The sequence below is a fragment of the Danio aesculapii genome, chromosome 15 (assembly GCF_903798145.1).
Source record: "Danio aesculapii chromosome 15, fDanAes4.1, whole genome shotgun sequence".
Taxonomy (NCBI): Eukaryota; Metazoa; Chordata; class Actinopteri; order Cypriniformes; family Danionidae; genus Danio; species Danio aesculapii.
This window is the reverse complement of record NC_079449.1, coordinates 13,937,872-13,965,592: the sequence shown is the minus strand read 5'-3', so window position 1 is coordinate 13,965,592 and position 27,721 is coordinate 13,937,872. Positions and strand designations below refer to the sequence as shown.

The following is a 27,721-nucleotide window of genomic DNA, read 5'->3' as shown; positions in this document are numbered from 1 at the left end:
ACGGACCAATGAAAAGCCTGGTACATTATTTGAGCCGAAAAACAAGCTGCAGATTTACGTGAGCTGAGCAGTGATGGTATTGTTACGAAGTTATTGTTCTACACATGGAGATTCAAGACACCAACCGTTCTGCGGTTTCTGATGGTTTGTTTCGCGCTATTAGATTAATAGCAAAGTTTCTCCAAAACTTGTAAGTGAAGTGATATTAAAGTTTAACGTTTAAACCAGGGCTATTCAATTGGTGAACTTGGCCCGCGAGGCAATTTGTTCCGGCCCTCCAAATAGTGTGACCAAGACATCAAAAATAAAATTTGTTGTTCAGTCGAAAAACGGCTGCTTTACTTAGGAAGTGACATGCGTCGTTCAGCACGAGCTGCATTTGAAGGCTGCGCAGACAGAGCCTGATTCACCTGACAAAAAAAGCAAGTGGCGCGAGCAGCCGAAAACATTTGGATAATTCGTTAATTACGGTTAATTCATCGTAAAGGCTTCTCGGCGCCGCGTTTCTGTCGCACGGAAAAAACCTGCAGCAACTAAAAGTTATGCTACCTGTGCGCTAGTTTAAAGATCCGAGTTTAAACCAAGGCTAATATTTACGCACACTGGATTAACTATAGCAGCGGGCCGTTCACATATCGTGTCTTTTCCGCACGCAAGTTCGTTATATAAGAACATTTGCCAATATGCGCGTGCAAGCGGACCTCACACCTTCCAGACACACCGATTAGAAAACGTTTCACACCGTAGCGTGGCTTTCAGTGCAATGTAAACAAAAGATATGTTAATCGAATTATTGCAAATTATTACAATGATTATGTATGTCTGAACGCAGATGATAACAACAGTTTACTTGAATACTGACCGAATATAAAGCTTAAACTTACATTAGACGTGATAACCGTGAAACCATTATTCTCAAGAATCGTACAAACAAAATCTACAATTGTTGCATCCATAATTGTTATGCAGTTCACATAACATATGCATGTACACATGTATGAATGTAGAAGAAGCCTACTTAAGCAATGCACTGCTTTTGTTGTGCTTTAAAATACAGCATTTGATTGTTTTCCTATTGTACAATGCACTAAATGATATTTCAAAATACAATATATTAACATTTTAATGTTGAAAAAGTTAATGTGGGTGTCTTAAAGAGCAAAAATAGTATACAGCATATGGGCTCTTATATGCTGTTGTGTAATCACTCATATTGCAAGTCATATCTCTCCGGCCCCTCATTTGGGATGCTTTTCATGAACTGTCCCCCATGACAAACTAATTGAATAGCCCTGATTTAAACTTTGCCTCAAGTTGGAAAAGGCGTTGTCGACGTTTGCTGCATTTTTTTTCTTAATCATATCGTCTTTTGATCATATGAGATAAAAGAGGCATCATTTGAAACTGTAAAGAATCTATTTTTATTTGTGTATATTGCTAATGTGTATTGTAAAATGTGTTTTAGTGTCTGGATCTTGTCTGATTCAGCAATTACGGATCAATAAATACCACCAGCAAAAAAGTAATTTGTACTCTGAGTACTTTTTTTAAAGAGTAATTTGTACTTTTACTCAAGCACTTTTTAACCCCAGTACTTTTACTTGTAATTGAGTATAATTTTAGCAATGTAACAGTACTTGTAATTGAGTACAAATTTGTTGTACTCTTACCACCACTGGCTATTAGGTTATGTGACTGCAAGATGGTGTTCTTGGATAATAAGAAGCCGGGCTCACTTTGTGTTCTAATGTCCCGCATCTGTCTTTAATTAAATTCATCTGTGTTCACATTACACTGCATCCCAGAATATTACACAGCACCAAAAGAGTTAAAATATATATACAATATATTTAATATGTTTTTGTCCACAGCCGACCGCAACTTGCCGTGACGGAGATTCCTGAGCCTGCGTGCTCCAATGAGATGTGCTCTCTTCAGCGCTCACCATAACAACGAGACTCACAGCAGTGACGTCGCACTGTAAACATTTGCATCTGCATTCCTATAAAGCCTGTCTGTTCTCTCTTAGTGTTGTCAGGTCGTTCGGTGTTGCTGTTTGTACTTGACCAAGGTGAGTTCAATACCTGACGGTACGAGTGGAGCCACGCCAATCTCACGAAGTCCGCTTTGTGAAGCTTCACTCGGGCCCGTCTGTGCTGTAGTTCCTTGCGGTTTGCGTACATAAACGCAATATCGCGAAGAATATTACGTGTTTGTTGCTCGAAATGTGCCGCCGAGCAACATTCCAGTGAACACTGGCACGGACTGGCGCCCGGTTAGCTCGTGCACTCCCTGGGGCGAGGCGGCTTGTGAACCCTAGGCAGGGAGCAATACAAGCCCTGAGGACCCTCAGGGAAACACGGGAGGCCGGTAGTGGGACCCCGCTGCGAGGGTTATGGTGGGTGGGAGCAGCGAGGCCCACTCATCGTCTATTTTAAACTATAGTTTCAAACTTTAGTTTACTATAGTTTAAAATAGAAACCATGGTAACTGTAATGTTTTAACTGTATGTCTGACTGTTGTAATGTTTTGCTTTGTTTTTCAGCCAAGGTGTTGAGCAAAGAAGGACTATTGAAGACAACCGCGGGTTATATTCACGAGCGCGCGCATTATAATGTTTCCGTGCTGTTTTCTGAAAGTTTATCTTGTTTAGATAAGTTTGCAGGTTAAACAAAATAAACTATACTCTTTCTAAACACTTGTCTCATGTTTTATTTGTCCTCTACAGCAATACACTGTCATATAAATCTGTTGAATGCATTTGTATGCAATATGGTTTGACAATAAAGTAGTCTAACAAATTAATAGTTGTTATAAATGTACCTTCATTAGTCAACATTTAGTGTAGGTAATAAAAAGTTAATCAAACATGTCCTAAGACATAATGGTAATGTTATGGTTGTTACATAACTGTATTTATTATTATTCTGTATGTTTAAAACCAGCAGAATATAAGATATAACATGTCGTGAACTTACCTAAGACAATAATGGGTATTGTTTTGGTTTTATGTCAAACTACTGTGGGTTTTAGGCTACCTATATCATAATATTGGAAGTCAGAGTTCTTTTAATGACCCAAATCAAGTAAAATGTCTCTTACTCAAGTACTTTTAGCATGCAAAAGTCAAATTTATGAAAGTCAATATTAATTTATGAATGATTATACCTGTCCAATTTCATCCGGAATGCATCCCAGATCACCTTCTGAAATGGTTTGAGCGATCGGATTTATACCCGATTAGAATAAAATGAATGAAGTGACCAAACAGCCCTTAAAACACAGACGTGACGGGATTATACAGGACGTCCTGGCTAATGCAGCCAAATAGCCTAGAACCTCATGGATAGGGGCATATTTTCATCTGTTAGGAAGTAAGTAACTTTTGCCTTACCCTGTTCGGCCGTCTTTTTGAACATATGTTCAATATTTTGCGATAATGACGCCGCTGCCTGCATTTTCTGCCCCTCTTGCTCTTTTCGACCCACAGCGTTACTCAGTATGGATGTCGCATCAAAGATTCAAACGTTACCACTCAGTGGGTTATGTCACGTGACTCGCGTCACAGTATTGGGGTTTTGAGACTCAATGGGATTAGAATTACTGGCCATAGTTATTTAAAATGACACTTTATTACAATATACATTAAATATATTATATAATATTAAAATACATAAAATATTCAAAAGGACAAATTCTGGACCTTTTGGCCGTGGGGGGTCCAGGGGGAACCACCCGATTTTATTTATATATATATATATATATATATATATATATATATATATATATATATATATATATATATATATATATATATATATATATATATATATATATATATATATATATATAAAATCTACGTAAAATATGACATCTCTTTTCTTTTTATTAATTCTATGACCACTCAGTATATTAAATAGACATTCAACATCAAGCCAGAAATATTTAACATACATACAATAAAAAACAAAAAACAAATGCATAACAGTCTCAACATCCATTCTGCAAAAAAAGTACTTATAATCGCTCATAGATTGATGACGTAGTCACGTGAACGATGTTGTTTTTCCTGCGACGTCTGCACGTTCGCTCCAAATTTCCCCTTTGTGGGTTTACAATGGGATTTTCTCAATGTTTGATCAAAATAATTTATTATTTTCAAAAAAATAAATAAATAAATAAAAAAATAATAGCTAAATACGTTTGAGGCCCGAGTTTGTGAGTTATGTTTATGTTTCTCGTTTCTGCAAAATTCTGTTAGATAAGGGATAATTTATTTTAATTATTTGCGATTCAAAACAAAACTCTAGATAGAATATAGAGTGAAATTTACCACATTTTAATGATATTTATATCGCATGCACTTTTTGTTAATATAGGCGTATATTAAATATGACATACGTTAGAAATACAACTATTTGATAACTGCAACAATGGAACTCTACAAAGTTGTTGGAGGTCTTTCTGGCCAATCTTAGTCAATAACAAAAATAGTGAACTATTCTCTTTAATAATATGAAATGATTGCGTTTCACTCGCGTTTCTTCCACATCAACTTGGCAATAAAGAAAGCGGCCTATAAAAGCATCAGCTCAAGCGACAAAACATCACATGCGAACAACTTACAGCTGTTTCAAAGCGTCTGAGGCCCAAATCTGCAGGTGGAGCGTCTGACTAAGGTCAGTTTTGTCTTATTGGATGCCTAATATATTTTTGGTTAGTTAAACCTATACAGTAAACATCTAAATGTTTGATTTCAGATTATAGGCTGTTGTCGCGATGACTGGTGGCTGCAGACTGCGTGTTTTCATCTGGGCTGTGTTACTGCTGCTGCCCTCAGTCATGGCGTACAGACCAGTGATTCTGGTTCACGGGCTGTTTGGTGGACCTGAACAGATGGCGACGTTAAAGAAATATATTAAACGGGTAAGAATCTCCTGTATTTTTTCCACCCATGTTATTATTAACTTACATTTTTGCCTTTATTGTAATGTTCATCCTTGCATGCTCACACAGAAATGGCTTCATAATGTTTATAGACCATGTCAATGTGGTCATGTTATTGGTCCATGAACATTTCCTGCTTGTTGTCAAGCTATTTCATAACTGTCACAAGATGCAATTCAATTATAACTCTACGTTAAAACGGCTATCATAACATTATTTATCAATATGTGGACAATTTTGGATTCTCAGAATCTATGGACACGAAAAATGTAAAAGAGCAAACACTTTAGAACTATTGTTATTGTTAACATCCCTCAAAATCTGAACTTAAATACTTCAAGTTCACTACATTTAGGACAGCTCTTCTTTTATCTAGAGTAAAACTCACCAACTTCTCATTTTACCTTGTTTCAGTCTCATCCAGGTACCAGTGTGACTGCAATATCTCTGTATGACGACAATGCCAGTTCGAAGCCAATGTGGGAACAGGTGGATGGGTTTCGAGAGGCCATCAGACCCATTATGGAGAGTGCTGAAGATGGTGTCCATCTCATCTGCTACTCACAAGGTAAAATAGCCAGCATGGGTGGACTTAGTGATTTAAGTGCCCTATACAATTACAGGTATGGGGCCCAAGCATTGAATCTATCTATCTATCTATTGATCGATCGTAAATAAGCTGCATGTTAAAAATATGTTTTACGTGGAACCTTTTATCTAAATGTATAATTAAGGGCAATAAATTAACATGTGGAGTTAATTAGCCATATTTATGGTTAGATTTTAAAGGGCACCTATGGTGAAAAATCTACTTTTCAAGCTTTTTGGACAGAAATATGTGTAGGTTTAGTGTATAGACCGTCATATTGGGGTGATATAAACACACCGAGTCCTTTTTTTTTTTTTTTTTTTAATTTAGCAACATAAAAACGGTGGACCAATTGGAGCGTTTTTCAGACCGGCTGCAACTTGATGTAGGAGTGCGGTCCCCCCGCCCACCTAATTGATTGACACCTGCGTAACATGTCCCGGTAGTCACGTGTATAATCATATCAACAAGACCAGCTGTGCGCAAAGCAACCGGGAATAAAAGGTCTGTTCAGTTCATGCTAGGATCATCAATCATCATTAAATGTGTTCAAGAAGAATGAGTTTTAAAAGTTTAAAATGTTTTAAAACAGAGCATGTGTGTAATGAATTACAGCGATTTTACTTCATCAGCACAGCCGCGTGTCAGAACAATTATAAAAGATGCTTCAATCCCGGTTTGTGGACGTTAAATCAGGTTTATTTTGTACATTAACATAAGATATCCATACAGCAGTGAGGATTAACCTGTATCCTGTCACATTTGCGTGCAAAAAGAGTGCAAAGCTAAACATGCGCTGTCTGTTTGTATGTGCGTATCGTGTCCGTGCTGGGTATGTGTGTGTGAACTTTGTAACGACATTGTGTGTGACTCATCGTTGTAACTTAACACAGCAAATGCATCAAATACTCATTGGTAAAGTTCTTACTGTAGTATTTCTCACAAACGCTACTTGACATCTGCTTCCTTTGTCTGTTTGTTGTCTGACACTGCCGAGGGAGGAGATTAAGGCACGTAGAAACGGTAGGCGGGGAGGACTAGCCTTAAAGGCGCAGTACAGCAAAACCGCCACCCAGTGCAAAAATGTATTAAATAGAATCTTTTATATAAAAGGTATAATAAAAAAAAGAATCTGATGAGTGTTTTAAGCTGAAACTTTACAGACACATTCTGGAGACACAAAAGATTCATAATAAATCTGAAAAAAGGGGTAACATAGGTGCCCTTTTAATATTTGCATGTGAAGTACAGGAGTGTTTCACTATTCATGAGGGCCCCCGGTTTTGACAAGTAAATACCATTAAAATCCTAATAGTCATTGACAGATTTTACAACATGTGCTCAAAAAGGCTGTTTTATTTATTTGTATATTTATTTTTAAAGACCGTAATGGTTGCATTCTTGCAATTTTGAATAACTTGTATTTTATTTATTTAACAGGGATGGAAATCTTCCAAACCTCAAACTCAGTTTATTTAATTTTTCACAGGTGGTTTGATCTGTCGAGGAGTTCTTGCTACCCTTCCTCATCACAATGTTCACTCTGTGATATTCCTGTCTTCACCACTAGCTGGCCAGTATGGAGGTCAGTGATGTTAACACCACAATATTTATTCTCATTTAAGAAACTAGACCTCATACACATGCATGAGTGCTTTCTCTGTGCTCTTACAGATTCAAATTACATCAGCAAGTTTTTCCCTTCATTGATCAAGTCAACACTGTACAATGCTTGTTATACTACAAAAGGACAAAAAATATCGACCTGTAGCTACTGGAAGGGTATGTAGGTGTGAAACTTTCATGCAACCGTTTGATCACCACTCGGTCCACATTTAATTACATTGAATCTGTTGCTTTGTCTTTTAGATCCACATCAAATAGAAAAGTACTTGAAGTACAGCGTCTTTCTGGCCCCGCTGAATGGAGAAGTAGAAACTGTCCACACAAAAGGTAATTACATTATTGGTTCACCCTAAAAACTAACATTCTGTTATTAATTTAATTAATTAATGGCCCTCATGTCACTCCAATTCACTGAGACCTTCGTTCATCACAACACGAATATATCTAGGGTTAAATCTGAAAGCTCTCCATCCTCCATAGACTGCAGTGGTCCCGAGACATTCAAAAAGAAGCTTAATATGATTCTAGTTGAACCACTGGAGTCAAATGGAATGTGCTGACAATGTTTTTGGTTCCTTTTCTGGACTGATACTTTTATATGAAGGATGAGCTCTCAAATTTCCTCTAAGATATTTTAATTTGTGTTCTGAAGGTAGATGAATGTCTCAGAAGATTGGGATGACATGAGGGTGAGTTAATGTATGTAAGATTGACACCCAGCGGCTGAACTAGGCACTGCAGTTCAAATTCAAAACACTTTTTCACCCAACCACTCCTGTGACAACTCCCTCCTTTTTTTCCTTCTCCTTATAAACCTTACCGTTTTGTTGGAGAATTTAATGTTTCTATCATGTGTGAACCGTCAAATAGCTTGTCGCTGGAATCTTGTGCGTTATTAGGACACTGTTTTACCATGTATGCTGTTTTGCTCATGTTTACATATGTAATATTTATGTTGTTTGTTACTTGACCTAATGTAGATTTAAGAGGTCGTGTTTTCAGGCCATGGCCGCATACATTTTAGAGTCTTAAACTGAAATGAGATGTGGTGGCTGAAATGAGACCAAGGCAGCCAGAGGTGCAGAAATATCAGTGCATAAATTGGCAGTGAGTTGGTTATAGAGACTAATACAAAGACAGACATTCTGACACAAACCACTTTTATTTTTTTTTTTATAGATGAATAGAGAGAAAATGACTGACTTTAGCATTATTTGTCAGATAAACAAGTATGTTCACTTGGCATGTTTCTTAAATATCTGCTAACATTTTGTTTTTATGCTTCAAAAAAAAAATCAATCTTACATGAGGCACCTGTTTTAATAATTTTCACTTTGTGGTGACCTAATCTTAAGACCATCTGTAGCTGGAGTTTATGTGCAAGTCAGATAACCGTTTTTGCTTTTGTGTGGGTTTGTATGTACTTTCAGTGCTGTTGCCTTGACGTGTGTGTTCTCTTGCAGCGTGGCGCAAAAATTTTCTGCGCATAAAGAAAATGGTGTTACTCGGCGGACCAGATGATGGCACTATTAAACCATGGCAATCAAGGTCTCTACAAAAATCACCCCAAGCCTCTTTCACACATTTAAACTCAGTCTTTCCCTTTCCAAATTATCATTAATGTCATTTAATCTTTTTAAAGATTCTGAGAAATCAAACTGTAAACCATCTCTTTTGTTTAATATTTCAACAAGAGTTCTAAAGTGTGTTTGTGTGTGTGTTTTTTTTTATTTTTTTTATTGTCCTGGCAGTAAGCCAAAGTTTGCCAGGACTGTTTTGTAGGGCCAATATTTTGTCTGTTCAGAAGACCGAAATTAATGTGTGTGTGTGTGTGTGTGTGTGTAGGTCTTGCTGGATTTATTTATTTATTTATTATTATTTCATTTAATTATAAAGGATATATATTTTTTTTTGCTATCTTTAGCTTTAAGGTTCTGATGTGTTCATTTTTACCCCCACCCCACAGTATGTTCGGGTTTTACAACCGCAATGAAAATGTGATGGATATGGAACATCAGGATGTGAGTGAATGCATTTTAATATTACTTAAGACATCTACAATATTCTCTACTTGTTTAAGATCCATTATTAGTTTAAATTATGCTTCATTTTTGCTGGTGTTGTTTTGATTTTTATCCTAACCATTTCCCCCTCTCTCCAGTATTATATTAGTGACTCCTTTGGCCTGAAAACACTGAACCGAAGAAAAGCCATTGTAAAGTGTATCATCCCTGGTGTTCACCATGATGCCTGGACTACAGACTACAAAATCTACAAGAAATGCATAGAAAAGTGGCTCACGTAAACCTACAGAAGAAAAAAAAATTCCTTCGCAAGCAAAAGCACAATCCTAAGTGCAATCATGTTCTGTGTAGACTATGGTTCTCCTACTGGTCCAAGATCTTTTCTGCAATGTAATCTTCATTTACACCTGATAATAAATTGATTGTGAAATGGAGCTGTTTCCTATTTGTGTAAAACCAGTCTAAAGTCATGTCAGTCCAGCACAAAACTGATTTATTTACAAACCTATATCAGGAGTTCTCAATGTATATGTTAAAAGGTCCAAATCTGAATTTGTATTGAGGTCGACGCTCTGGACCAATTGATATTACATAACATGTTTTTAATAAACATCCATTATGTGCATCGCAAGTAAACACTATTTATTTTTCTTTAAATAAAGTGGCATTTGAATTCAAAGCACATTAAATACACTGTAAATGTGGTGAACCTACTAATATAAGTGCATTTTTGTACTAAACAACAAAAGGGAGGCCAATAGTATCTGGATGCAGCTGTGACGATGCGAGCTGAGATTGCATATCTCAGAGATGCAATGTCAAACACGATGCACTCAATGTAGCTAGTGACGTCACTGTTAGGGGTGGGCTTTAAAAAGCATTGCATGCAGGCCAACTGCACAAAGTCTGCATCCAGACCTCTCTCCAAGAAAAGTGAAAAATTTAAAGGGTGTGTAATGAAAACTTTAGGTGTTGTAGTTTTGTGGTCCTTAAATCTGTATATTGTGGATACTGCCAATTAAAATGTCTGTGTTTCGTTTCTCTTTACAACTCCAATTGTCTCATTACAAATCAAGCATTTTGCTGGCTTATTTTCTTTATTTAAAAGTTGAGATGTTTCTACTGGCTGCATGCATTTATTAAACTATTCAAAGTTTGGGGTGATAAAACAACTAGAAGGGAATACTTTAAACATGAATGCATTCAATTTATTCAAGTGATCATAGCATTTATGGTTTAAAAGTACAAATCTCTTTCGCTAAATGCAGTTTTTAACTTTTGCATTCATCAAAGGGTCTTAAACAAATTGCATAATTTCCAAAATATATTAATTAGCAAAGCTGGAATGCCAATAATAATGTATAAGGACTTAATCAGTTGAGTGAAATCTAAAAAAAAAAATTAAAAAAACCAATAGATCCTCCAGAATGCAGGTCAGATCAGCAAGGGGGCGACAAGCCATAACAATTTTCAATGTTGATGTAAAAGAAAGTGCAGCAGTCGTTCAGCTTTGAACAACAGGAGGCAGAGAATATATGCACCAATTTATTTACTCTATAGTTATAATAAACTTCTTTACTGAAGTATTGATTGTCTAAGTTCTTTGTGTAAAGTGTACATGCATCAAATCTGCATGTTTACCAGGAGTCTGTAGCTGAAATGAGATTTAATAAACATTTAGAAATAACATTCATATAAACTGTAAAAACTCTGAAAGTGCATTCTACATAAGAAAACTGTTTGTTTAGTCTTCTTTCCTTAGGGGATCTAAATTAAGAGCAAAAAATTATATATATATATATATATATATATATACACACACACACACACCAACTTGAACTTCATATTTTAAGAAATTAAGCAGTTTTATTTTAGAGGAAGCTAATGTTACATGAAACACTCCGAGTGACCGCCATTGATCCATATAGAATGACTTGTCTGTTATAGATCAGTGGTGACAGCAGGTCAACACTACACGTGTTTTCGTTTATTGTCGTGCTTTGGAGATTTCATTCATTTTCCTTTGGCTTAGTCTCTTCATTGATCAGGGGTTGCCACAGCGGAATGAACCGCCAACTTTTCCAGCATGTGTTTTACACAGCAGATGCCCTTTCAGCTGCAACCTAGCACTTGGAAACATCCATACACACTCTCATAAACTATGGCCAATTTAGTTTATTCAATTCACCTATACCACATGTCTTTAGACTTGTGGGGCAAACCCACGCCAACACGGGAAGAACATGCAAACTCCCATCCACATTTAAATGCGAGCTAACCCAGCCGGGACCCGAACTAGCCACCTTCTTGCTGTAAGGCGACAGCGCTAACCACTGAGCCGCCCTGTATTTTAGATTTGCACCTATGAAATTCAACGCACCTTGTGCAGGCAGTATTATGGTTTATAGACCAAAAACTTTAATGTATTAATATTTTAATCGTTAAACTTTAGTAGCAAACAGGTTGCAAATCCACCACACGCCCTTTTTCACACATTTAACACAACGTCCGGGTCAAGATAATGTGTCAAAATAAAAGTCACAAACAACAACAAGAGGTGTCCTGGCCATGGACACAAAATAAGCGTGTAGAAATGTCAACTGGGTGTAAATTTGTGGTTGTTTTCTGTTGTTAAATGATTTGGTACTATGGACATGAAATAATAGAGTATTGTGAAAAGTACCTAAGTCACGTGAGCGAGGTTTCACGATCCCTTTGGGGTTTAACAATGAGATTTTCTAAATATTTATTAAAATAACCATCCGTTGTGTATTTAAAGATTATACTAAATAAAGCTAATAATATATAAAAGCGTTTAACTTAGGGGCGCGAGTCTGTGAGTTATGTTTACAACATGAGTTGTTTTTCTGATTCCCAAAAGTATACTTAAAAATATCTTCTAGATGTTTTGTAGGGTGTTTAGTTCTGTACGTTGTTTTAGTCACGTTTCCACCAAGACGTGAGATTTAAATCCTACATAGTTTGCGGTACGCGATCACGTACGACTGCTGTCAAAATAAAAGTCTTTTAGTATGCGTGACTTTTAAACCCGGTGTTCTCCTTGAAATTTAGTCATAATATTTTCCCCCAGTTATCTATATCGCATGCACTTAGTAAAGTTAAAACGTCGTAAAGGACATGAATATGACATACGTATATATAATAACGTATTTATCTATATTTTATTTTTATTTATCTATATTTTGCTAAACAAAAAAAAAACATTTATTAATTGAAACGATGTAGGCTATTTGCCTATAAAAATGTTGGAAGTCTTCGTGAGCACTCGAGTCAATACTAACAAAAAACAGTCAAATATTCACTTCAATAATGTGAAATGCTTGCGTTTCACTTGCGTTTCTTCTGATTTACCACATCAAATGGCCAAAAGAGGAAGCGGCCTATAAAAGCATCACCTCAAGTGACAAAACATCACATGCGAACAACTTACAGCTGTATCAATGCGACTGAAGCCCAAATCTGCAGGTTTGAGCGTCTTGCTGAGGTCAGTCTTGTTTTATTGGTTTCAAAATATAGTTTTGGCTAATTAAAATTATTGTTATTAAACATAATAAATAAATATTAATGTTTAATTTCAGACTATAGGTCGTTGTCGCGATGACTGATGGCTGCAGACCATGTGTTTTTATCTGGGCTGTGTTACTGCTGCTGCCCTCAGCCGTCATGGCGTACAGACCAGTGATTATAGTTCACGGGCTATTAGATGGACCTGCACAGTTTGAGGTGTTGACCAATTTTATTAACGAGGTAAGAATTTTGCTTTACCGTTGTCATAATATTTACTTTTTGTTTTATTTTCATGTACGTGTGTGTGTACATTTTATAGCTATTATATATGTACTCATCTGCATGAAGTAGAAGACTAACTGTCAATCTAATGTAAAATCAAACCGAAAATATTTTGGTGCTTTCCAGAAATTGCTTAAGTGTGTGTGGTTTGGAAACTGACAGGTTTTTAAAAGTGTGGGAGGGGGGAGGGGGGGGGGTGTAGGTTTTTTTTTTATTTTTTATTTTTTTATATATATATATATAAAGATCATTGCATTTATTTGATCAAAAATGTGTTTTTAAAACAGCATTTTTGTGAATTGCTAAAAATCTCTACAGGATGTCCGTGGGGTCTTTAAAAGTTGATAAATCAATGTAGAGAAATTTAAGGAACTTAAAAGTGTTGAAAAAGTCTTCAATGCTATTTTGCAAGATGTTACATTTTATATCATTTTTGATTATGCAATTTATGGTTGTATCCTAAAGTTTGCTTGAATTTAATCTGCGAATATCAGGATGCTGTATAGTTTATGAAATCCTACAACATTTGACATCATGCTGCTTTGTTTACTGCAGTAATCAAGGCAACACCATTATTTCTGCAGTTCTATAGGCACAACCTGCTGAATTAGCTAGATTTGATAGATTTTTATTCATTATATGAATAATGTTTTAGTTTTGGATTAATTACTTACATTTAATATTTAGTAAATATACTACACGTTAAAATCTCGCCAGTGGTTTTGGTTGAAAAGTGCTTATAAGGTCTTAATGTATGAAAAGGTCTTAAAAGGTATTGAATTTCACTCTCTGATTCCTGTTTATACTCTGATCTACAGAAGTACAAAGTATTACACAGACTTCACTATTCTAAATCGAAGCTTAGTAAATTCTATCCCTCGGTTTTCCCCTCATGCGACAATTATAAAGCTGCTGAGGGTCCTTTAGCACATCTTTTTTGGAGTGAGGTAAAGTTGGTTTTATATTCACACATCCGGGCTTTCTGCTTACTCAGTTAAAAATACCCTAACATATAACCCAACTATTGGTTATTACAGAACTTTCCCAACTATGGGTTATTTTAACACCGTGCATTGGGTTATTTTGATTAAATGTTTTTTTTCTTCATTCTGGTATTACTATTGCTACTACTATTAATTTTGTATTATGGCTGTGTAAATAAATAACATGCAGTTTTCAAAAATATTGAAAATGCTTTATTTCTATTTTAAGTTCCAGACACTTAAGTGTTTTTACCTGTTTAGTATAGATCGACTGTGAAGCGCACATTTGTATCATCAAAAATTAGTGCTGGTGAAACGGATATAAAAACACCACACCGAGAGGTAATTTGATTAATTTTTTTTTTTAAATATTGTGTTAGAGCTTAAACTTTACAATCCTAAAACAACATTACCTACACATATTAATACAGCTGTTCTGTGTCAGTTAAATCAGTTGACTGTTGAAATGTAAAAATTTTAACCCAACTGGTTGAGTTATTAAACAAATAACCCAATAAAGGTAAAAAAAAAATAACCCAACAAGGCTCCAGATATTTAACCCAACTGGTTGAGTTATTAATAAATAACCCAATAAAGGTTAAAAATAACCCAACAAGGCTCCAAACTATTTCAACTCAACCATTAGGCTAAATAAATAACGCAATTTCTTTTTGTGTGTACTATTATAATTTCACCAAAATATTCATGGCAAATTCTAAATAATGAAACTACTGTATATTAGCAGCCAATGACTATCAGAGTACAACATTGTTCACAGTCAAATACATAAATAGTGCTAATGGTTTTTTTTAAGTCGTATTTACCTGTAATTTCAGATCGAATATTCAAAGTACCATGATAAACAATATGGCGCGAGTCACTGAATAAATGTGCGAATATAAGACCTCAATCTTTTTTGGTTGTTCAAATTCACATTTTTTTGGTTGGAAATATTTCAGTTCTTTGCTAAGGTTTATGATTGTGTTTTACTCCCTGACCCAATGATAGCAATTTTTGGCTGGTCAGATTTTCTGGAAATGTACCTGTTTAGTATGGCGTGATCATAGCTAAGAAAGTTGACCTTTGTTTCTGGACGAAAAATATTAGGCCTCTTTTTTTGTGACTGGCTTCCTGGACTCACCTCCACTTTACATTTGGAAATAATTAGATAAACCACTTCTGGGAACTCTGCTAAATTTGATAAAATGTGTGATCCAGTTTTTTTTTTTCCTAAAACCCCATAACTAATAGTGCTGTTTAATTTCTGAAGATTTGTAAGATGATTCATCCATTGCTCTTTCCCTTTGTAGGTCATATACAGTGCTCAGCATAATTAAGTACACCCCATATCCATTTCTCAGTGAATATAACCAGTGTATTTTGGTGCATTTAAACTACATAGATTTATCAGGGTGTCTGCAGGGTCTTAAACAGTTAAAAAAAAATAAATAAATAAATAAAATGTAAGGCTTAAAGTCTTAAATTCACATAAATATTGTGTTTTAGGTCTTAATTAGATTTAAACTGGTCTTAATTTTAAAAGACACCCATCCAATCACCAACAATCCATCTAAATAATTTTTAATATATAAATATTTAAGTTTTTATTGCAAAGAGATACAATTCACAACAGCTGTTAGACATTTTTACATCAAAATCTCTTAAATAAATTCACTAATCAGGAAAAGAAAACTAAAAACAATTCCTCGTTACAATAACAGCAATAAATATTCCTTTACATGATCTTCCATTTACACAAAAAAATATTTGCAGAAGTGTGAGTGGACATAATATTTATAAATAGGCATGAAACAAGGTTTTATAACAGAAACACATTAGGTTGAATAAGAGTTATACTCTATTAATTAGGACAAAAAGCAAACAAATATTTTTGTAATTTTTTCCATTATAAATATACTTCTGATGATGCTAAACTTGTCATACAAAGAAGAAACGCATTGAAAAAAAAAGTGTTTACAACTAGACACAACTCAACTAGTTTACGACTGCATTTGATTAAAAAAAAAATTCCAATTCTTTTGGTCCAACCGGGCTGTTACAAAAAAGCCTTTATAAGTCGTACATTTCATTCATAATGGTCTTAAAAGGGTCCTAAATTTGACCTGAAACCTGCAGAAACCCTGTTTATTGAACAGATATATTTAGCAAAATAATATTTTAGTCACGAAATATATTTAGAAATTAAAAGATAATTCAAGCAAAATATTACTGCTAAATTTTTTTCTTCTCGATTTAAATTTTTTTTTTTATATTTATTTTATTTTTTAATATGAATAAGATTTGTGAGGGGTGTACTTATATATGCTAAGCACTGTATGTCTTGTATGTCACCATTTTCCCTTGCTTCATTTTACACCTATTATTATTATTGTTTCATGATAGGCTTGTCTGTCTGTTCCTTGTTTTTCCATGTCTGCAAAAACTATAATAAAAAAAAAAAAGCCCCCAAAAAAATATATATGCATCTATGTCCGTACGTTTTTACTATTAAATTTCCATGATCTCTCCAAGACTTTGAAGTAAATTTTCATGACCTAATGTTTAATGCAATGTCTCTTCATATGTGTGGTAAGAGAAAAACAATGACGATTTATTTATTTATTTATTTATTTATTTATTTATTTATTACAGCATATTGTAAAACACACAACAATCTATTTAGTTTGTTAATATTTCTATCTAAGTAAAATTGATTTAGATAATGCTTACACCTCACTAATAATGTTGGTATGTGATTGGCCAAGGACAGAAAAGAAGTAAATAACCTACAGTATATTCAAGTATACAGATATCTGTTTTTCACCACTTTTCCAAAAAATGCCATGTCAGAATTTCATGACTTTTCCAGGTTTTCCATGACCGTATGAACCCTGATCTATGGAAAAAAATTGGAGACTTTTATTGCTATTTAACAAATATTGATTTCTTTATCATGTTATTAATTCTGCTTCCCAAAATGAAAATAAACCCGTTTAAAAAGATGCCATTTTTATTTTATGCAACAAAAAGTCCTCCTAAATGAGAGCATTTTGGATATTTGGAGCAATTTAATCAGTAGTTCACTAAATAAAATAAAATTTTACTGAAGCACATCGGTAGGCGTCACGGTGACGCAGTGGGTAGTACAATCGCCTCACAGCAAGAAGGTCTCTAGTTCAAGTCTCGGCTGGGTCAGTTGGCATTTCTGTGTGGAGTTTGCATGTTCTTCCCTGTGTTCGCGTGGGTTTCCCCCGCGTGCTCCGGTTTCCCCAACAGTCCATAGACATGTGCTTTAGGTGAATTGAATAAGCTAAATTGGCCATAGCGTATATGTGTATGGGTGTTTCCAAGTGTTGGGTTATGGCTGGAAGGGCATCTGCTGCGTGAAACATATGCTGGATAAGTTGGCGGTTCATTCCGCTGTGGCGACCCTTGATTAATAAAGGGACTAAGCCAAAGATGAATGAATGAATGGACTGTATATCCATGTATACCGTATGTCGTTAATTCATTTATTCATTTTTTTTTTCAGCTTAGTCCTTCTATTAATTGGGGTCGCCACAGTGGAATGAACCACCAACTTATCCAGCATATATTTTACGCAGCGGCAACGCATCACTGGGAAAACCTTATGTACATCTATGGAAAAAAAAAACGTTCATTACGATTTAACAAAGTATTGATTTCTTTACTCCTATTAAATTAAAAAGATAGTATTGTGTTGTCCTAAATTAATATAAAAAGTCAGAAAAGATGCCAATTTTATTTTATGCAACAAAATAAGTCCTCCTAAATACAACATTTTGGAAATTGAGCAATTTAATCAGTAGATCACCAAATAAAAAATAATACATATTACCAAAACGTATCGTAAATCTAGAGAAATTTATTATTGTTTTTATTATTATTATTATTATAATAACACGTTTGAATGGGTAACTTTTTGGGTCAAAACATTTTACAATAAAATGCAGAAAAACACCTTTAGGAACAGTTGCAGAAACCTTTTTTAGTTGTTTCAGATCTGTCTTACAGTTCGCTATATTAAGCACAGTTCTTCTTTTGCATCTGGAATGAAACTCCCCGACTTCTCACTTTACCCTGTTTCAGTCTCATCCAGGTACCAGTGTGACCACAATAGCTCTGTATGACTACACTGCCAGTGTGAAGCCAATGTGGGAACAGGTAGAAGGATTTAAAGAAGCCATCACTCCCATTATGGAGAGCGCTGAAGATGGCGTCCATCTCATCTGCTTTTCACAAGGTCATCGAAACTCATAACACATAAGCAATAACATCACCGTAAGCTCTTTGGTATACACTTCACTGGCAAAAGTTTGGGGTCTGTATTAGAATTTAGTGCCTTTTGAAAAACCACTTATATTGTTGGAGCCATACATTGTAAAATGGCATAACTGTGGCATCACTGCATTTAGAGTGTGCGTTGGTAGCAAGCACACAGTTTTTATTAGCATGCAATGTAGATGATATAATCCTGTTGTTTTGGTTTGAACTTCATAGTGTATTTAAGCATCAATGGTTTAAAGCAAGTTTGCAGAAGTAAAGCTGTATTGGAAAACAAATAAAGACGTCTATTTTATATGATAGATGTTTTGAATAGTAATTCAAAATTTCATTTTGTGAGTCTTTCTTTTTAAGAGATCGTTGTAGCTACTAAATCATATTGACAGGAACCAAAGTGAACCGATTCAGGTGTGCGTTTGAAGCGTCAGAAAACGTGAAACCTTAAAGGGCTCCACAGACTATTAAAATAAAACGGTCTATTGTTGCACAGACGTGTGAGCATTTTAGTGACTTTTCCACATGCAACATTATCTATTGTAGATAATCCATTAATGACGATACTACCGTTTACAAACTACAGTGGCACCGCCATTATTTTGGAGCCATAGAATCGCGATACTACCATAGTACCGGTACACCGTACAACCCTAGTGTAAAGAATAAACAAGTCATGAATACCCAAGTCATAATTTCACAAATTTTTTTTAATCAAATAAATTATTATTATTTAACTATTAAAAATCACATATTTAAGTAATTAAAAATCAACAGTCTTGGGAGTATATATGTAGCTGCTTTCCAATTGCTGCTATAGTTGTTTGAGTGAGCAAGTTTTGTACGCTTTTAAGTTGGTGAAAAATTGCTGCAGAATTGCGACAACCCTGTTTTACACTGCATACATACTGGCCACTTTATTACACTCTCAGAAATAAAGATACAAAATCTCTCACTGTGGTGGTACCTTTTCAAAAGTACACTTTTGTACTGTACAGGTGTACATTTGTACCTTAAGGGTACACTTTTGTACCTTTTTATTTATTTATTTTTTTTTTAAGCTATTGTGAGGTACATATTTGTACTTTTTAGGTATTATACAAACTTTAAGGAACTTTTAGAAACAAAAATGTACTGTTTGAAAAGTTACCATCCCAGTGACCGATTTTGAGAGTGTAGGCGCACTTGTAGTATAGACTAAAGTTCAAAATAATCGTTACCATCCTCAAACTTTAACTTCACTCCTTTTATATAATTTTCACAGGTGGTTTGATCTGTCGAGGAGTTCTTGCTACCCTTCCTCATCACAATGTTCGCTCTCTGGTATTCCTGTCTTCACCACTAGCTGGCCAGTATGGAGGTCAGTGCAGTCCACACCACAATATTTCTTTTTATTAAAGAAACTAGACCTTTGTAAAAGAGGTGTATGTTATGGAAGTACTGAACCTTTCCTTAAGACAACAATCATATTAAAATACATCATGCTGGGGAAAGTGGTTGAGAAGAAATGTGATGTTTTAATTTAATTGTGGTGCTTATATTTATATGTATCTGGAATTCCTCTCAAGAGTTTTTCAAGCTTTCAGGGTATTTGCAGGGTCTTAAGTCTTTAAATGTCTTAAATCTCAAAAGCTAAATTTAGGCCTTAAAGTCCTAAATCTACTGAAATGTTGTTGTGTTGTAGGTCTCAAAGCTTTTCTTTTTTTTAACAGGTCTTAATTTTCCTGTAAATTTTTTTTTATTATTATTATTGTTATTATTATTGTAGGCTGAAATAATTGACAGCTATATTTTGTTCTATTCTTGGTAAGGGTTATAGGTTTGTGAATGGGTAATTTTGAAAATTAATTAATAAAAGTATTCAAAATATATTATTGATTAAAAACAAACAATTGTTGTTGTTGTATTTTTAAATGAATTACATTAACCATGTTTTAAAAGAAGATTCTACTTGCCCTAACTGGGATATTCTGAAAAAAAGAAAATTCTTAGCATTTGAAGTCCTAAATTTAACTTTGTGAACCCTGCAGAAACCCTGAGCTTTGATATTTAACCCTTAATAGAACTCTGTATGACATAATCTGATCAAACATAAATTCTTATGAATTTAAATTAGATTGTATCTGGAGACTTTGGTACTTAGGTCTGGGCTCGGGCAGGGCCACTCTCCAGTGCATCTGGAAGGTATTCATAGGGCTTCACTTTTTCCATATTGTTTTATGATTAAATTAATTTATATCCTCAATTCTGCACACAATACTCCATAATGACAATGTGAAAAAAATAATATTTTTTTAAATGTTGCAAATTTATTTAAAATATAAAACTTGAAAAATCACATGTACATAAGTATTCACAGCCTTTGCCATGAAGCTCTAAATTGAGCTCAGGTACATTGTTTCCACTGATCATTCTTGAGATGTTTCAGTAGCTTAATTGGAGTACACCTGTGGTAAATTTAGTTGGATGGACATGATTTGAAAAAGGCATACACCTGTCTATATAAGGTCTCAGGGATGACGGTGCATGTCAAAGCACAAACCAAGCATGAAGACAAAGGAATTGTCAGTAGACCTCAGAGACAGGATTGTCTCGAGGCACAAGGCTGGGGAAGGTTACAGAAAAATTTTGCTGCTCTGAAAGTTCCAGTGAGCACAGTGGCCTCCATCCGTAAGTGGAAGATGCTTGAAACCACCTGGGGCCTCATGTATCAACGCTGCGTACGCACAAAAATGTTGTATACGCCTGATTTCACACTCCCATTTAGATTTACTATGGATGAAATTAACGTGAGAATGTGCGTTGGTCCACACCAACTTCATGTCTGGCGTACGTGCATTTCTTGTGTGTGTTTGTAGTGTGCAATTTAACACAATTGCCTCTAGGAGTCGCCAATGGAAAGAAAACAAAGTATCTTTGAGCCGTGCAATGGCAGCTGTATGGGACGAGATCATCCACATGTCTAGCAGGTATATAGGGTTTCCATACCATGCAGTTGACCAGCCAAACATTAAAGCGCAATTTGCAGCGATCACCGGTTTTTCCTAATGTAATCGGAGCGCTCTACTGCATTCACATTGCTATAAAGGCGCCATTGAAGACGAATTTGCATACGTGAATCGGAAACATTTCCATTCAGTAAATGTGCAAATAAAGTTTGATGCTCAAATGCGCTTAACATAATACACACACTTATTAATGATTCCTACTTGTCTTCCTCATGATGAAGAGTAGGCAAAATCTGATATGTAGTGGGGGAAAAAAAGAATGAGTTTATCAGACGCTGCATTCGAACCGGGTTCATGATCAATCGTGTCAAAACATGTTGCTGTGCGCTTTATGAGCTACGCCACTCACGCTGTTGTTTTCCGCCCTTTTTAGTTATGTTGTCTCTGTCAATCTAACGGTGATGGGTGGGAATCACTCAACTAGCTCAAAGTAGAGTCATTACCATATTTATTAAGGGGAGGAGGCAGGGAGGGGTTTGCGCTCGTGCACGCTCGCTCAGTTTCACGTTAATTCAGATGTACAAAGAAAATATGCGTGGGATTCCGCAAACTCAGTGTTTCATACATGAGAATTTTTTACTGCGTTTGCAATGTTTTAGTATGATTCAATGCAAGTCTTCATACATGAGGCCCCAGGACGCTTCATAGCGCTGGCCGGGCCATCTAAGCTGAGTGTTTGGGGGAGAAGGGCCTTAGTCAGGGAGGTGATCTTCAAGCAGGACAATGACCCAAAGCACACCGCCAAAATATCAATGGAGTGGCTTCACAACAACTCTGTGAATGTCCTTGAGTGGCCCAGCCAGAGCCCAGATCTAAATCCTATTGAACATCTCTGGAGAGATCTGAAAATGGCTGTACACCGTCGCTTTCCATCCAACCTGATGGAGCTTGAGAGGTACCGCAAAGAGGAATAAGCAAAAATTCCCCAAGACAGGTGTGCCAAGCTTGTGGCATCATATTTAAGAAGACTTGAGGCTGTAATTGCTGCCAAAGGTGCATCAACAAAATATTGAGAATTTATTTATTTATTTATTTATTTTTAATTTAATTTAATTTATTTTTTTTATAAATTTGCAACAATTTCAAGAAATCCTTTTTTCACATTGTCATTATGGGGTGTTGTGTGTAGAATTTTGAGGAAATAAATGAATTTAATCCATTTTGGAAAAAGGCTGTAACATAAAATGTGTAAAAAGTGAAGCGCTAATGAATACTTTCGTATGCACTGTAGATTGTATGTTGTCTTGTTTTTATGTTGAAAGTGTTTTTATATAAGAAATTAGATTTCCTGCAAATGAGTAAATCCTTTTTCCATGTAATTATTATTATTATTATTATTATTTTTTTTTTTTTACAGATTCAAATTATTTTAAACACTTTTTCCCTATATTCATCAAGTCAAGACTGTACCATGTTTGTTATACTTCATTTGGACAAAAAATATCCATCTGCAACTACTGGAATGGTAAGTAGATGTGCCACTTTCATACAACAACTTGATCTACTCAGTCTGCATTTAATAATATGCATCCATTTCTTTCTTGTAGATCCACATCAAAGAGAGAGATACTTGAAGACCAGCGTCTTTCTGGCCCCGCTGAATGGTGAAGTAAACCATGATAACTCAACAGGTAATTAAAGAAGACCCGACTCTCTGTAACTGGTGTTTATGTGCTGCTCAGATGACCGCTTTTGCTTGGCTTGTGTGTGTGTGTGTGTGTGTGCACTTTCAGTTCTGTAGTCTTGACTTGTTTTGTTTGCTTCTGATTTCTTGCAGAGTGGCGCAACCATTTTCTACACATAGAGAAGCTGGTTTTGATCGGTGGACCAGATGATGGCGTAATTACACCATGGCAGTCAAGGTCTCCTCAAATAGCACCTTAAGTTTACCTGAGAATCATTCACACATTAAACACCTTAAAAATACCAGATAGATTTTTCTGATAAATTCATAAAGATGCTTTTCTGCTCATACAAGCTCTATAATTCAGGCTTTTTTGCCTGTTAGATACTACATTGGTACAAAAATGCTTTAGTTTTACTATCTAGCCAATTTGAGTGATCCGTAAGGCATAATGCACATTTAGCCAGTCATTTATTCTTACAGAATGAAGCATTACAATATTGAGTTACTCCCCAAAAGGGTAACTAGATGCGTTACATAGTTTTTATGGGGAGTAATGTGTTACGTTACTTTTGAGTTACTTTTTCTGACCTGGCTGAGGCTTGATCTCTTTCAGAACTTGCAGGGTTTTTAAATAGAGGAGCTCTGAACATAACAACACACTATAACCTTCATTTACATTTAAAAAAAATTAATACAGGATAATGTTATATACATGCCATATATACAGATTAATGAAAGTTTAAGGCAATGCACTTGCTACTTTTGCACTTTTAGTCAAAGTAAGATCAATGTCCACTCTGATAATCCTCTTTTCCTTTTCTTCCATGTGTTTAAAATGAGAATATTTCCATCGCGAAAATGTAAGGCTCTGCTGTCTTCATTTCTGTCGGTTCCTACGTACTCTCATTGTATACAGCATTCAACTTGACTATGATCATTTTAATTCAGCAATTTTATTTTTTAAAAGTGAATTAACTCAACTAAAAAAGTAACAAGCCTTACATATTTTAAAACATAGCTCCAATATTATTACTTAATTTGTTAAAATAATACGTTACTTTACTCGTTACTTCGAAAGTATTATTATTACGGAACTCTCGTTACTTGTAATGAGTTACCCCCAACATGTGTAATTTACTAGTTCTTTAAATAAAGGTTCCGTGAAGTGCTTTGAAATGTGCATTTTTTGATTCGATGTTTGACGTAATCTGAACTGGAATTTTTTTTTTTCTTCAGTTCAGATTACGTCAAACATCGAATCGAAAAATGCACATTTCAAAGCACTACACGGAACCTTTAAAGAACTAGTAAATTACAAAAAAAATTAGCTCCTCCCCTTTTAAATGAACAGCCAATAGCTTTTTGTTTTATCACAGCTCTGCCAGTGAGAGTGGTTGAGCTCAAGCGCATAAAATGAGAAGTGTCTTGAAGGGGGCGTGTCAGATACTAAAAAGCATTTGATTGGTCCAGATTTGAAGAGAAACTGCAATATGGGCTGACGTGAAAAATCATTGATCCATTTAGGCGGAAGTGACAAACTGCAAGCTTTGGATGTTTATATCAGTTTTATATTTTCTAAACGTAAATTGTCACTGCTTTGGAGCACATTATCTAATAGATATACTTAACTAACAGACTGAAAGTAACATTTTAAAAATGTTTCATTTTAATTTCATATTAAACAAAAACCATGTGATCAGAATGAATATTGCACAACCCTAGTGATGATTTAATAAAGTAAATTGAGCCCCTCAGAATCTCAAATAGTAGTAGTTTATCCAAACACATTTCAGTTACTGTTTTAAGAGTACCAATTCCGACATACCACTGCAGCTACTATATAGGGTGGAAGTATTTGACTCTTGTATATTCAGGACCAGTGTTGGGGAAAGCTACTTTAGAAAGTAATAGATTACAATATTGAGTTACACTTACTGAGTTAAAAGTAACTACTTTTTTTATAGTAAGTAATGCACTACGTTACTTTTTGGATTACTTTTTCTGACCTGGCTGAGGCTTGATCTCTTTCAGCTCTTGTTTTTTTTTCTTTCTATAGAGGATTTCTGCAATTAACAACAAACTGTATAACCTTTTATTTACCTTTTAAAAATACACATAAAAAAAATAGGATAATGTTATCTGAGAACTTCCTGAGTCCAGAGCTATACATGCCGTATACAGATTATTGAAAGTTTAAAGCATTGTGTTTGCTACTTTTGTAGTTTGTCTTAAGTAAAACCACTGTCCATTAAGACTATAATCCCCTTTTCATTTTCTCTGCTGCGTTCAAAATAATGAACACATTCTCTCATTGACTGCGTAATTCATTGTGACTAAGTTTAATTCAGCAGTTTATTTTTAAAAGCTAATTAATTAAACTAACTCTAATATTATTACTGCGTTTTGTAAGTCATTTGTTATTTTACTTGTTACTTATAAAAGTAATATTATTATGTAACTCGCGTTACCCCCCACACTGTTCAGGACGCAATATCATGAAGCTGGATTATCTGGAACAGCCAGTTTAGTTTGTACCAATCCTGGTTTTTAGGTAGCATAAAAGCAGATTGACTGTAATCACTCTGTCACCATGTATCTTGCACTGCTCATTTTGGATTGGTTATCACAAACTGAGATTCCACCAATCAGCTGTGAGCAAAGTGACATATCTGATGATGTGAGGTTTTCTTCCACAAATGAATGGTCACTATATATTAAAATGCTTGCAAAAGGAAAAAATTGTCTGACTTTGAGGATTGATCATTTTAGATTTGTATAATTTATCTATAATCAATGAACAATTTGTTTAATTACAAGAATTTTTTAAATCAAGATTAGATTATCTTAAATTTGAGCCCCTGTATACCTACAAATTATAAACCATACTACAAAAAAAAAAACAAGATTTTATCTTTTAAACAACAAAAGCTTTTGTCTTGCTAAATAAATGTTGTTGTTTTTATTTTTAGTCTTTTCTAAAAATCGTTGGCTGTGAATTGTGCTAACTAACTCAAGAGGAGTCAATCATAGTGTCTTTGTTTGAAGGCACGTGATTTGCTGTTTGCTACTGATGTCCCGCCTTCATGTGCATGCGCTTATTAACTCCAGATCAAAGCCCAAGTAAATCAAGTTGATCATCGTCTTTTGTGTTATCCTGTAGGATCATGATGGATTTGGAGTCCCATTGGACAACTGTAAATTTTTAAACCGAATCATTTACCTTACAGGACAAGCTGAAATTAAGAATATGATTCTAGTAGTTATTCTAATGCACTGTAGATTGAAAGAAGCTTAAGAATTAAACAAATCATACAGTAAACGTCTAAATATGTACTGTAATTAGTTAATAATTCAAAGCAGCTTTTAAACTGCTTATTTGATTGTTTAAATGGCTCTTTCAATGGTTTAAAGTTTGCCGCTTGACTGTTTTCTGTGCTCCTAAAGGGTTAATCTGTGGCTGTGTAGCAGACTGGAATGAATGTGAGAAATATTTAAAGTGACGTTTGAACTTCAGAAGGTCTTATAGGATTATGTGTTGCCTTTTTACAGAGACTTTGCTATCTCTAGCGTTCAGATTGTGAATAAAACATTCATCTGATCACTTTTTGAACTATTTCTTTTTTCTGCACAGCATGTTTGGGTTTTACGACAGTGACGAAACGGTGATCGATATGGAATATCAGGATGTAAGTGAATGCATTTCTTCTAAACGGCAAATAGTAATATTTTTAATTGAAATATCCATACTTTCTCTGGTCATGATAAAGGATTCAATATTAGCTCAGTTTGTTTATGCTTCATTTTTGCTGGTACTGTTTGGTTTATGCTAACCATTTCCCCCTTTCTCTAGTATTATGCAAGTGATGCCTTTGGCCTGAAAACACTGAACTCAGAAGGTGCCGTGGAGAAGTGTGTCATCTCTGGTGTTAAACATACGTCCTGGCATTCAGACTACAATGTCTACCAGAAGTGCATAGAGAAGTGGCTCACATAATCTACAGAAAAAAATAAAATAAAATCATTTCTTAAGCACAATCATGTGTGTGAGTGATTGTTCTTATGGATAATCTTAGATGTTCACTTTTGATAATAAATTCAGCAAATGATGTTGTGTTGTGGATCTCTTTTCTATAAGAAAAGTTTGAAGTTACTTTGTTATATGGTGGCATATAAAATAATCTTTTCTGTTTATAGTCTCAAATGCAAGTATAATATTGAGTTGAGAAATAATTTAAATAAATTTTATTAGCCTATTGAAAAGTTTAACTTTTTGCAGTTATTCTACTTATATTAAACTGTGAGGTTCAAATACTGCATTTTAGTGACATTTTAAGCACTAATCTTTGCTAATTAGCATGTCGGATGGTGATCATAACCACACTTTTGAATGCATCAAAAATATTTCCTAAAATTGTCAAACTGCTTACCATAATATTTTACCAGAGTGTTTATTTAGGAATTTGTGTTTAAACTGAGCTATTAGTTTTATAAAGAATGTTAGGATTAGAATTTTTATATTAAAAATGTTGAATAAAGTATGAAAAATACTTATTTTTATAAAACAAATTTATAATAAAACAATTAGGAATCTTTTAAAACTTATTAAAAACCAACTAAAAAAACATTAAAATTTGAGCCTGTACTTTAAATGATAAACTGGCCAGCTCATGTCCTCAGTCAGAATTTATAAGTTTGAATATTTAAAAATGACATTTGTCTTTAAACCTTCTTCTAATCACAGTGGTGCCAAACATACAGCCTGTGGGCCGGATCAGGGCCGCAAACGGGTTTTATCTGGCCCGCGAGAT

At 34.8% G+C, this 27,721-nt stretch overlaps 2 protein-coding genes across 2 annotated transcripts; both read left to right on the top strand.

Moving 5' to 3' along the window:
- The first annotated feature begins 4,692 nt into the window (after window positions 1-4,692).
- LOC130242180 (lysosomal thioesterase PPT2-like) lies at window positions 4,693-9,620 on the top strand. Its single transcript, XM_056474204.1, has 8 exons — window positions 4,693-4,926; window positions 5,362-5,515; window positions 7,026-7,121; window positions 7,211-7,318; window positions 7,406-7,489; window positions 8,626-8,710; window positions 9,129-9,183; window positions 9,324-9,620. The coding sequence occupies exons 1-8, from the start codon at window positions 4,780-4,782 to the stop codon at window positions 9,465-9,467; spliced, it is 873 nt and encodes a 290-aa protein (XP_056330179.1). The 5' UTR covers window positions 4,693-4,779; the 3' UTR covers window positions 9,468-9,620.
- A 2,997-nt stretch (window positions 9,621-12,617) lies between these two features.
- Window positions 12,618-26,948, top strand: LOC130241801 (lysosomal thioesterase PPT2-like). Its single transcript, XM_056473761.1, has 9 exons — window positions 12,618-12,691; window positions 12,786-12,954; window positions 18,090-18,243; window positions 19,543-19,638; window positions 22,644-22,751; window positions 22,834-22,917; window positions 23,064-23,148; window positions 26,545-26,599; window positions 26,764-26,948. The coding sequence occupies exons 2-9, from the start codon at window positions 12,805-12,807 to the stop codon at window positions 26,905-26,907; spliced, it is 876 nt and encodes a 291-aa protein (XP_056329736.1). The 5' UTR covers window positions 12,618-12,691; window positions 12,786-12,804; the 3' UTR covers window positions 26,908-26,948.
- Window positions 26,949-27,721: the final 773 nt, after the last annotated feature.

Excerpts from the sequence above, each read along its gene's own strand:
- LOC130241801 (XM_056473761.1), top strand. The coding sequence starts at position 12,805 with ATGACTGATGGCTGCAGACCATGTGTTTTTATCTGGGCTGTGTTACTG. Across the intron at positions 19,639-22,643 it reads ACTAGCTGGCCAGTATGGAG|ATTCAAATTATTTTAAACAC; the intron begins GTCAGTGCAGTC and ends TTTTTTTTACAG. Across the intron at positions 26,600-26,763 it reads TCGATATGGAATATCAGGAT|TATTATGCAAGTGATGCCTT; the intron begins GTAAGTGAATGC and ends CCCTTTCTCTAG.
- LOC130242180 (XM_056474204.1), top strand. The coding sequence starts at position 4,780 with ATGACTGGTGGCTGCAGACTGCGTGTTTTCATCTGGGCTGTGTTACTG. Across the intron at positions 4,927-5,361 it reads TAAAGAAATATATTAAACGG|TCTCATCCAGGTACCAGTGT; the intron begins GTAAGAATCTCC and ends ACCTTGTTTCAG. Across the intron at positions 5,516-7,025 it reads TCTCATCTGCTACTCACAAG|GTGGTTTGATCTGTCGAGGA; the intron begins GTAAAATAGCCA and ends AATTTTTCACAG.